Raw genomic sequence first — 12,568 nt, 5'->3', positions numbered from 1 at the left:
CCCTAACTGTGGGTCCCCTTCTATTCTCCAACCACACCCACTCCCTTGGAGAACTCATTTACTCACCCGACTTCAACTACCACCTCTATGCTGATGGCACCCAAATCATTTTCAGCCCTAATCTCTCTCCCACTCTGTAATCTCATATTTCCTCCTGCCTTCAAGACATCTCTATTTGGATGTGCTCCGTCCCCTTCCCCTTCATTCCACGGAAACTGCCCTCTCAAAGGTCACCAATGACCTCCTGCTTGCCAAATCCAACGGCTCATATTCTGTCCTAATCCTCCTCGACCTCTCAGCTGCCTTTGACACGGTGGACCACCCCATTCTCCTCAACACGCTATCTGACCTTGGCTGCATAGACTCCGTCCTCTCCTGGTTCTCCTCTTATCTCTCCGGTCGTTCTTTCTCAGTCTCTTTTGCAGGCTCCTCCTCCCCCTCCCATCCTCTTACTGTGGGGGTTCCCCAAGGTTCAGTGCTTGGTCCCCTTCTGTTCTCAATCTACACTCACTCCCTTGGTGACCTCATTCGCTCCCACGGCTTCAACTATCATCTCTACGCTGATGACACCCAGATCTACATCTCTGCCCCTGCTCTCTCCCCCTCCCTCCAGGCTCGCATCTCCTCCTGCCTTCAGGACATCTCCATCTGGATGTCCGCCCACCACCTAAAGCTCAACATGTCGAAGACTGAGCTCCTTGTCTTCCCTCCCAAACCTTGTCCTCTCCCTGACTTTCCCATCTCTGTTGACGGCACTACCATCCTTCCCGTCTCACAAGCCCGCAACCTTGGTGTCATCCTCGACTCCGCTCTCTCATTCACCCCTCACGTCCAAGCCGTCACCAAAACCTGCCGGTCTCAGCTCCGCAACATTGCCAAGATCCGCCCTTTCCTCTCCATCCAAACTGCTACCCTGCTCATTCAAGCTCTCATCCTATCCCGTCTCGACTACTGCACCAGCCTTCTCTCTGATCTCCCATCCTCGTGTCTCTCTCCACTTCAATCCATACTTCATGCTGCTGCCCGGATTATCTTTGTCCAGAAACGCTCTGGGCATATTACTCCCCTCCTCAAAAATCTCCAGTGGCTACCAATCAATCTGCGCATCAGGCAGAAACTCCTCACCCTGGGCTTCAAGGCTGTCCATCACCTCGCCCCCTCCTACCTCACCTCCCTTCTCTCCTTCTACTGCCCAGCCCGCAACCTCCGCTCCTCCACCGCTAATCTCCTCACTGTACCTCGTTCTCGCCTGTCCCGCCGTCGACCCCCGGCCCACGTCATCCCCTGGGCCTGGAATCCCCTCCCTCTGCCCCTCCGCCAAGCTAGCTCTCTTCCTCCCTTCAAGGCCCTGCTGAGAGCCCACCTCCTCCAGGAGGCCTTCCCAGACTGAGCCCCTTCCCTCCTCTCCCCCTCGTCCCCCTCTCCATCCCCCCATCTTACCTCCTTCCCTTCCCCACAGCACCTGTATATATGTATATATGGTTGTACATATTTATTACTCTATTTATTTATTTATTTATTTATTTTACTTATACATTTCTATCCTATTTATTTTATTTTGTTGGTATGTTTGGTTCTGTTCTCTGTCTCCCCCTTTTAGACTGTGAGCCCACTGTTGGGTAGGGACTGTCTCTATGTGTTGCCAATTTGTACTTCCCAAGCGCTTAGTACAGTGCTCTGCACATAGTAAGCTCTCAATAAATACGATTGATTGATTGATTGATTGATGTGCTCCCAATCTCCTCAAACTTAATATGGCTAAAATTGAACTTCTTATCTTCCCACCCAAACTCTGTCCATCCACTCACTTTCCCATCACTGTTGATGGCAACACCGCCCTTCCTGTCTCACAAGCCCCTAATTTTAGCATTATCCTTGACTTCTCTCTCTTTCAACCCACATATTCAAGCCATCATTAAATCCTGTCAGTTCTACCTTCACAACATCACTAAAATCCGCACCTTCCTCTCCATCCAAACTGCTATCACATTAACTCAGGCACTCATTTTATCCCAGCTGGATTACTGCATCAGCCTCCTTGCTGATCTCCCAGCCTCCAGTCTTTTCCCACTCCAGTCCATACTTCACTCGGCTGCCCAGATCATTTTCCTTCAAAGACATTCAGGATATGTCACCCCGCTCCTCAAGAACCTCCAGTGGTTGTCCATCCACCTTCACAACAAACAAAAACTCCTCACCATTGGCTTTAAAGTACTCAACCACCTGGCTCTTTCATACCTCACATCACTACTCTCCTACTACAACCCAGCCCGCACACTTCGTTCCTCTAATGCTAACCTTCTCAATCTCATCTATCTGGCTGCCAACCTCTCGCCCACATCCTACCTTTCAACTGGAATGTCTTCTCTCCTCAGTAACAGACAGATAATTGCTCTACCTCACTTTAAAGCTTTATTGAGGGCACATCTCCTCCAAGAAGCCTTCCCTGACTAAGTCCTCCTCTCTTCTCTCTCTTCCTTCTGTGTCACCCTGACTTGCTTCCTTCATTCATCCTCCCTCTCATCCCCACAGCACATATGTATATATCAGTTAGTTAGTTAGTTAGTCAGTCAGCTAGTTATCTGTCTATCTGTCTGTCCGTCCGTCCGTCCGTCCGTCTATCTAATCTAGCTAATCTATCTATCTATATTAATGTCTGCCTCCCCCTCTAGACTGTGAGCAGGGAATGTATCTGTTTGTTGTTGTATTGTTCATTCATTCATTCATTCAGTCTTATTTATTGAGCACTTACTGTGTGCAGAGCACTGTACTATGCGCTTGGGAAGTACAAGTTGGCAACATATAGAGACGACCCCTACCTGACCACGGGCTCACAGCCTGTTGTTCTCTCCCAAGCACTTACTACAGTGCTTTGCACACAGTAAGCACTCAACGAATACAAATAAATGAAAGAACAAATGAGCAAACCAGGAGAGGACAGTGTTAGTGAGTCAAGTTTGGATAATGTTAATAAGGCAGTTGAATGGTCGAAAAAGGTTAGGGTAGAGAAGAGGCCATTGGATCTGGCAAGAAGGAGATCACTGGTGACCTTGAAGAGTGCAGTTTCTGTGGAGTGAAGGGGATGGAAGCCAGGATGGAGTGGGTCAAACAGAGAACTGGAGGAGAGGAACTTGAGATAGCAGGTGTACACAACTTGCTTAAGAAAGTTTGGAGAGGATTGGTAGCAGGGAGATGGGACGATAACTGCAGAGAACCGTGGAGGCAAGGGAAGGGTTTTTTTCTAGGATGGGGAGACACTGACATGTAGGAAAGCAGTGGGGACAAAGCAACTGGAGAGTGAATACTTGAAGAACGCAGTTAGGGAGGGAAAAGGGCAAGTGTTTTGATGAGGTGCAAAGGAATGGTGTCAGCTGCACAGGTGGAGTGAGTGGATTGGGAGAGAAGGCTGGAGTTCTCCCCTAGAGATACTATTGGGAAAACTGAAGAAGGAGCAGGAGGGGGAAGGGACTGGGGAGAGGCAGGGGATATTCTGATAGTGTCAATTTTCTTGTGATTTAGCAGTGGGGATTTTTACTTTTTAAGTGAAATGAGATCCTAGCCAAAGTACTTTTGGATTGGCTACTAAAGATTACAATAAATCGAATATTCCCAGAATCCTAATGTGGTTACCAGTTATAGTGAGACTGAGTGGACATAATTTTTTCTGCATTTTAAAGTCAGAAAAAATTCAAGGTAGCACCGAGACCCCTACACATATACACCAAAGCATTTGATACTATTGGGAGGACTGGGCTCTGAAAATTACTAAAGGAATCTGACTGCTCTGAAAAGTTCACATTGGTTCTGACCCTGGTTCATGACTGTACTGCTGGTTGGGTCACAGTTGAGGGTGTTCTGTCTCTTCCTTTTCCCATTGCCAATGGAGTAAAGGGGGGTTGTTCGATTTATACTAGGCAACCATGCTGGAGGACAGAAAAGAAAAAGAGACCATGATGCAAGTATCAGAATACACTCCCACCTGAAAAGACTTTGAACATCACCAAAAATCCTAGAGGTAGTCATTAAGTAATTTCTGTGGACTAGAGGTCTACCCACCGTAAGGCATGTAAATTTCACTGCATTAGCCAGGATTTATGGGCTGAGAATAAGTTTAAAAAAATATAGTTGATGAATTAGCCTTCATAAGGGATGTCAGACACAAAACCAAAAATTAATATGTGTAACAGAGTTTAATGCTGTGACAGACTACTAGAATACCTGAGGTAGCATATTGAACATTAATGTACTAACAGACAAAGAAGGGCATATACTGTAACAAGGAGGCCAGGGCACAGTTTGGGATACTGTCAAACTGAATCTAATAGCAGTGGGGTATCAGATTCCAGACTCCGGATGCCAGAATTGTATTTACTGGACCTGATCTCTCCACCAACCACATCCAGTTGGCTGAGCAATTAACGTCAGTGTTATTTACTGGTTATATTTAACAGAAAACAGAAAACAGGATCACAAGAAATAAAGTGTCAGTATGCGATCAGTTTCCGAGCTTCAAAGTTATGCTCACCTCATCATAATTACACTACTTGGACGTGTAAGAAGTCTTCCCCTCTAGTTGTTGTGGGAAACTGCTTTTTTGTATTTTACTGTGTGCTCAATAAATACCACTGACAGACTGATTGGTTGAGAAGTATGGATTAAAAAAAGGATACCAAGAAAATTGATATAAGGTGAGCTGAAATTGAGAAACCTGAAGCAAGGAGAACAGGAGAAATATTTTGAAAGCACAGTGAAACAAAACCTCAAATACATCTCAGTTGAAAACTGGAAGTCAACTGAAAAATCCAAAAAGGAGTTTTGTTCTTTCTGAGCAGAATCTTCGAAAGGATTATGAAATAAGGAGACAGAAACGAAAAGTAGCCCAGAGCTAAAAACAACTTATAACACAAAAAAGGATAGCCTTCACATATGTTCATCTAGGTAGGGAGCTGATTTGGCATTGGCCTTTTCACCTGTGTTATAGATGAATTTAAAATAGTATCATCATTGAGCATAATGGACGCTATAGACATATAATACAATTGAACTAAATTTTTCTTTTAAAAAGGAATCAATTTTAAATACTTCTCAAACATAAAACTAGTCATTGACCCTGTTCGCTTTACACCTACCAGTACTGTGATTAGTACAGTAAGCAAACTGAAGCACAAAGGAACACTCTGAGGACAGTTTCTGCTGTCATAAATCCCAAGTTATCCCATTTGTAAGTCAAGTTAATGGCACTGATGCACTCCTCTCCTTATACAATTCAACACACAATTTTATGAGATTATATGAAAATAAATAGCTTCAAAAGAAGGTTTAAAAATTGCCATGCATTTTAAAAATTTTCTATTTTAAAATTATTTTTATACTCACAAGTATGCAAACACTCTGTCACTGTAGTAGCGTCAATAAGGTATCCATTGCAGAGATGACATGTGATGTGGGCATTAATATCCCAAAGCTTAATCTTTCTTGTCAACATCTTTAGTAGCTGTAGGAGAAAAACACACTTTAGTTAATATCTGAGATTTACTGAGCTAGAAGAACAGTTATGCTCCTTTAAGATTAATTTAAAATGTTTGCCATGGTATTACCAAAAGTTAGATACTATTTTTTTGAGGGCCCATAAAAAGAAGGATAACCAGGTGCTGAGAACCCCAAAGCAGGACACTGTTCCTGCCCTTTTAGAGTGAATAATATGATACTGAGCAGCACTGATAACTCTGCCATTTTTCATTCAGTGCCAGTTATTTGAAGCAAAAATAAGACAGGATACTTACAAATATGTGAGGTGTTCCAGGCTCTACACTCTTGCCTCTGAACTGCAAAATAGTAGCAGGAATTAGAAAACTATTTCTTTCATTTCACCCCCACTTGATCCAAAAGACCATCTCTATTCCTGAGAATGGACCCTCTCTGCAAGGTTGGGAGGGCTGGGGCCAAATGAAGGAAATTGGGTGGGAATCAGAGAACGTGATTCTCCTCCCCAGTAAAGCAGAGTTTGTCAGTATTATTCTGGATAATAATTATGGTATTCATTAAGCGTTTACTATGTGCCCACCACTGTACTAAATGCTAGAGTGGGTACAAGTAAATAGGGTTGGACACAGTCCCTATCCCAGGTGGGTCTCACAGTCTTGATTCCCATTTTACAGGTGATCTTCCCTTTTGCTTTCTCCCTACTCTGACTGTCTTACAGGGAACAAACCATGATATTTATAGAACAAGAAAGCTCCCCTTGTTAGACTGGAAATAGTAATGGTTTCCTTCATTCCCTCCATGCCAGGGGCTCAAAGTAAGCAATGTTTTATTATAGAAAAGGTTAAACAAAATGAAACTGTAGAGCAACTGATGAACAAAGAGCCAATCATAATTAAACGCATATTAAATTAGCATTAATATATTCATACAGTGGAATTACAAAAAAACTAGAGTGAGACACAGAAAAGATGAGAAAAAATAAGGGAAAAGGAGAAGGAAAAGATGAATGAGAGTCAGAGAAGGCGAAGGAAAAGGCAATAAGAAAAATATTCCGGAACGAGTTGTTTCTCTCTCTCTCCTCTCTCTCTCAATTTGGTAAGGGGACAAAGTTGTAACAGAGCTACAAATCACCACATTTATACTGTAAACAAATGTCAGAGAGTAAATCAGTGGTGTTAACTGAGCAGCCAAAAACCATGTGAAGCATTTGGGAACATGTAATTAATGTAATTACCACATATGATCCTTGCCCATAATGAGTACACAATTTAGGAAGGGAGAAAGTTAAAAAAAAAAAGGCAGACAGAGGCAGAGATATCGTTGTGGACAGGGGATGTCACTGTTCATTGCTGTATTGTGCTCAATAAATACAACTGAATGAATGAATGAATGATTTTAGATATATATAGATATATATCTATATCTATACATAAATGCAGGTAAACGAGTAAAAAGATTTTTTATTAGTGTGACAGAGGATGTGCGCACCTTCTTTTTAAATGATATCTGTTAAGCCCTTACTTTTGCCAGGCACTGTACTACGTGCTGGAGCAGATACAAGGCAATCAAGTTGTACACAGCCCAAGTCCCACATGGGGTTCACAGTCTTAATCCCCATTTTACGATGAGGTAACAATCACAGAGAAGTTAAGACACTTGATCATGGTGGCAGTGCAGGCAGATGGTGGAGCATAATTAGAACCCAGGTCCTTCTGACTCCCAGGCTTGTGCTCTATTCAGTTCAGTTCAGTCACATTTATTGAGCACTTACTGTTGCGGAGCACTGTACTAACTGTTTAGGAGACATTCCTTGCCCACAACAAGCTTACAGTCTAATAATAATGATGAAGATGATGACGGTGGTATTCGTTTAGCACTAGCTATGTGTCAAGCCCTGTTCTGATGCACACAGTAGGTCTGCACACAGTAAGTGCTCAATAAATACAACTGAATGAATGAATGCACTCTATTCTGTAAGTCATGCTGCTTCTCCTTAAATTCCTGGGTGGAGTGGAAGTGCTCAAAACTGTAAAATCACCATTCATTCATTCATTCATTCATTCATTCATTCATTCAATCGTATTTATTGTACTAAGCGCTTGGGAAGTACAAGTTGGCAACATATAGAGACCGTCCCTACCCAACAGTGGGCTCACAGTCTAGAAGGGGAAGATAGAGAACAAAACAAAGCATACTAACAAAATAGAATAAGTAGAATAAAAAGGTACAAGTAAAATAAATAAATAAATAGAGTAATAAATACATACAAACATATATACATATATACAGGTGCTGTGGGGAAGGGAAGGAGGTAAGGCCGGGGGGAAGGGGAGTGCTGTGGGGAAGGGAAGGAGGTAAGGCCGGGGGGAAGGGGAGGGGGGGGGAGGGGAAGAGGAAGGAGGGGGCTCAGATTGGGAAGGCCTCCTGGAGGAGGTGAGCTCTCAGTAGGGCCTTGAAGGGAGGAAGAGAGCTAGCTTGGCGGATGTGGGGAGGGAGGGCATTCCAGGCCATGGGGATGATGGGGGCCGGGGGCTGATGGCGGGACAGGGGAGAATGAGGTACGGTGAGGAGATTAGCAGCAGAGAAGCGGAGGGTGCGGGCTGGGCTGTAGAAGGAGAGAAGGGAGGTGAGGTAGGAGGGGGCGAGGTGATGGAGAGCCTTGAAGCCCAGGGTGAGGAGTTTCTGCCTGATGCGTAGGTTGATTGGTAGCCACTGGAGATTTTTGAGGGGGGGAAGAGTGATGTTTTGGTGGATTTGAGGGAGGGCATTCTGGGCCAGAGGTAGGATGTGGGCCAGGGGTCTACGGCAGGACAGGCTAGATCAACGCATGGTGAGAAGGTTAGTGCCAGAAGGGCGGAGTGTGTGGGCTCTGAGAGGATTTCCTCCTGCCTTCAGGGCATCTCTACTTTAATGTCCTCTCATCATCTCAAGATCAACTTGTCCAAAACAGAACTCCTTATCTTCCCTCCCAAAGCCTCTCTTCTTCCCTCCCTTCCACTGTATTGAGTGCTTACTGTGTGCAGAGCACTGCACTAACATCTTGGAACAGTATAATAACAATAAACAGACACATTCCCTGCCCACAATGAGCTTACAGTCCAGAGGGGGAGACAAACATTAACATAAATGAATTACACATATGTACATAGGTCTTGTGGGTCTGGGATGGGGAATGAATTAAGGGAGAAAGATGGCGCAATGCAGAAGGGAGCAGGAAGAGAGGAAAGGAAGGCTTTGTCAGAGAAGGCCTCTTGGAGACTCAATTCATTCATTCATTCAGTCATATTTATTGAGCGCTTACTGTGTGCAGAGCACTGGGCTAAGCGCTTGGGAAGTACAAGTTGGCAACATATAGGGATGGTCCCTACCCAACAGTCTAGAAGGGGGAGACAGACAACAGGAAATATGTCTACCAACTCTCATATATTGAATTTTCCAAGTACTCAGTACCATGCTGTACACATAGGAAGCACTCAATACATACTACTGATGATGAAGTGCTGAAATGACAGTTGAGGGATTAGAAGCTTGTTACAAGGTTTTTGTCCTGATTCAAATTATAGAAATAGTATCTTTGGTACCATTCAGCTGAAAGGAAAAAGGTGTGGCGAGCAGGTTCTCTAAAACATCACATCTGCCAAGCTAGCTCTCTTCCTCCCTTCAAGGCCTTACTGAGAGCTCACCTCCTCCAGGAGGCCTTCCCAGACTGAGCCCCCTCCTTCCTCTCCCACTCCTCCCCCTCTCCATCCCCCTCCACCTTACCTCCTTCCCTTCCCCACAGCACCTGTATATATGTTTGTTTTGTATTTATTACTCTATTTATTTTACTTGTACATATTTATTCTATTTATTTTATTCTGTTAATATGTTTTGTTTTGTTCTCTGTCTCCCCCTTCTAGACTGTGAGCCCACTGTTGGGTAGGGTCTGTCTCTATATGTTGCCAACTTGTACTTCCCAAGTGCTTAGTACAGTGCTCTGCACACAGTAAGCGCTCAATAAATACGATTCAATGAATGAATAGATGCAGTGACATAGAAACCTTGGAGGAGCCTAGGCCCAGCAAGAGTATATGTATAGATGAGATCGAGGTACTGTGAGAAGGTCAGCATTACATGAACAAAGTGTGCCAGCTGGGTTGCAGTAGGAGAGCAGGGAGGTGAGGTAGGAGGGGGCAAGCTGGTTAAGTGCTTTCAAGCCAATGGTGAAGAGTTTTTGATTGGTGCTTGAAGCTTGTCTGAAACCACCTGAGTTTCTTGAGGAGTGGGGAAACACTATCTGAACGTTCTTTGAAGGAAAATGATCCGGGCAGCAGAATGGAACATGGACTGTAATGGGGAGAAACAGGAGGCAGGGAAGTCAGCAAGGAGGCTGATACAATCATCAAAGCGGGATAAGACAAGTGCTTGCATTAATGTAGCAGTTTGGATGGAGAGGAAGTGGTGGATTTTGGCAATGTTGTGAAGGTAGAACTGACAGAATTTAGTGACGGCTTGAAAATGTGGATGGAATAAGACAGAAGAGTCAACGATAATACGAAGGGTACAGGCTGGCGTCGTCAACAGTTCCTCTCCATGCAAACTGCTACCTTGCTGCTTCAATCTCTCATCTTATCCCGAATGGATCACTGCATCAGCCTCCTCTGATCTCCCATCCTCCTGTGTCTCCCCACTTAAGTCTATACTTCACGCTGCTGCCCAGATCATCTTTGTGCAGAAACACTCTGGGCAACTTACTCCCCTCCTCAAAAATCTCCAGTGGCTGCCTGTCAACCTATGCATCAAGCAAAAACTCCTCACTCTCAGCTTCAAAGGTCTCCATCACCTCGCCCCCTCCTACCTCACCTCCTTCCTCTCCTTCTACAGCCCAGCCCGCACCCTCTGCTCCTCTGCCACTAACCTCCACACTGCACCTCGTTCTCGCCTGTCTCACGGTCGACCCCCGGCCCACGTCCTCCCCCTCACCTGGAATGCCCTCCCTCCACACATCCGCCAAGCTAGCTCTCTTCCTCCCTTCAAAGCCATACTGAGAGCTCTCCTCCCCCCATCCCCCCACGCGCTACCTCTTTCCCCTCCCCACAGCACCTGTGTATATGTTTGTACAGATTTATTACTCTATTTATTTTACTTGTACACATTTACTATTCTATTTATTTTGTTAATGATGTGCATTTAGCTTTAATTCTATTTGTTCTGATGACTTGACACCTGTCCACATGTTTCGTTTTGTTGTCTGTCTCCCCCTTCTAGACTGTGGGCCAATTGTTGGGTAGGGACCGTCTCTATAATGCTGCCAACTTGTACTTCCCAAGCGCCTAGTACAGTGCTCTGCACACAGTAAGCACTCAATAAATACGACTGACTGGCTGACTGACTGACTGACTGAATGAATGAATGAATGAATGAATGATGGGAAAGTCAGGGGGGAGTACAGGGTTAGTGAGAGAAAAGGAGTTCAGTTTCAGCCATATTAATTTTGAGGTGATGCGAGGAAGTCCAAGTAGAAAGTCTTGAAGGAAAGAGGAAATGCGAGCCTGCAGAGAGGTAGAGAGATCAGGGCTGGAGATGTAGATTTGGGGGTCGTCAGCATAGAGGTAATAAGTCCTCCAAGGCAGTGGGTGTAGATGGAGACAGAAGGGGACCCAGAATTGAACGTTGAGGGACACCCACGGTTAGGAGATTGGAGGCAGAGAAGGAACCCACAAAAAACCCTGAGAAGCAGCATCCAGAGAGATAGAGGAGAAATTGGAGAGGATGGCGTCAGTGAAGCCGAGGTTTCCAGGAGAAGGGAGTGGTCGACAGTGCCAGAGGCAGCTGAGAGGCTGAGGAGGATTAGGAGGATTAGGATAGCGTAGAGGCCATAGAATCTGGCAAGAGGGATTTCTGTGGAGTGTAGACAGAAGCCAGATTGGAGGAAGTCAAGGAGAGAATGAGAGGAGAGGATCTTGACGCAGCCGGTGTAGGCAGCTTGTTCAAGGATTTTGAAGAGGAATCCTAGGAGAGAGTGTCATCAACTGCTTGCCCACATTTTCCTTTGGGCTTCCCTCCCCCTCGGCATTTATGTAATTATCTGTAAATTATTTATATTAAAGTTGGTCTGCTCACTGAGTGCTTACTGTGTTCACAGCACTGTACTAACTGCTTGGGAAAGTACAGCAATAGGGACAATCCCTGCCCATGCCGACAGACATCAATTCAAGTTAAGAGACATCAAAGTCTAAATAAAATTACAGATATATACGTAAGTGCTGTGGGGTGGGGGAGATCAAAGGGAGGGGTCAGGGTCAGGGTGATGAAAAAAGAAGTGGAGATGAGGAAAAGGGGGGCTTAGTCTGGGAGAAAGTATGGGAAACCACCAACAGTGCTTATGCAGAAAAACGTGGTCCATGAGGTGATCCAGGGTTGCTGTTAGAGGGACACGATATACTGTTGCAGAATTAGCCGCAGAGTAAGGACTCGGCTAGAGGTCGGTCAGAGCAGAAGCTTTGTTACTATTGTTGTAGGAGAGAATACCAACAGAACCTTCATCCTGCTTGTGACCTTTTGATTAGCTCAGAATGAGCATCCATCTTATACAGTAATATTTACATATCATGTTCTCTTGGAACAAAAAGAGGAAGCTGTGGTTACAACTGATCATTCAGAGAGCAGCCTCAATAAGGAGAGCTGAAAAAGGGAAAGTGAAACCTTTGGTTTGGGAAATTTTCCCAACAGGGTTGGCCTAGCAGAAGTGACTACCCTGATTTTTCTCTACAGGATTTGCCTTCTGGGGTTCTGGGCCCTAGGGTTCAGGGGCTCTCAGAGTCTGAACCTCCACATTCCTCCATTTGAGGCTTCCAGTCTCCCCTTTGCACTTCCCCCACTCCCAGCCCCACAGCACTTATGTACATATCTGTACCTTTATTTGTTTATATTGATATCTGTTTATTTGGATTGATGTCTGTCTCCCCTCCTCACTGTGGGCAGGGATTGTCCCCCTTTATTGCTGAATTGTACTTTCCAAGGTGCTTGGTACAAAGCTCTGCACACAGTAATCACTGCATATACTACTAATACATATAATGTAGGTCTACATTATATACAATCC

At 44.8% G+C, this 12,568-nt stretch overlaps 1 protein-coding gene across 1 annotated transcript in view; it reads left to right on the top strand.

The window, feature by feature from the left end:
- The window catches only part of LOC119946720 (elongation factor 2-like), a 52,403-nt gene extending 48,420 nt beyond the window's left edge, over positions 1–3,983 (top strand). The window contains exon 16 of the mRNA XM_038768132.1: positions 3,915–3,983. Within this exon, the coding sequence (XP_038624060.1) occupies positions 3,915–3,983 (69 nt within the window). The remainder of the gene's footprint in view (positions 1–3,914) is intronic.
- Positions 3,984–12,568: the final 8,585 nt, after the last annotated feature.

This window comes from Tachyglossus aculeatus, chromosome Y3, assembly GCF_015852505.1.
Source record: "Tachyglossus aculeatus isolate mTacAcu1 chromosome Y3, mTacAcu1.pri, whole genome shotgun sequence".
Lineage (NCBI taxonomy): Eukaryota > Metazoa > Chordata > Mammalia > Monotremata > Tachyglossidae > Tachyglossus > Tachyglossus aculeatus.
Note: the sequence above shows the minus strand (reverse complement) of the source record. Positions and strands in the feature narration are given on the sequence as shown.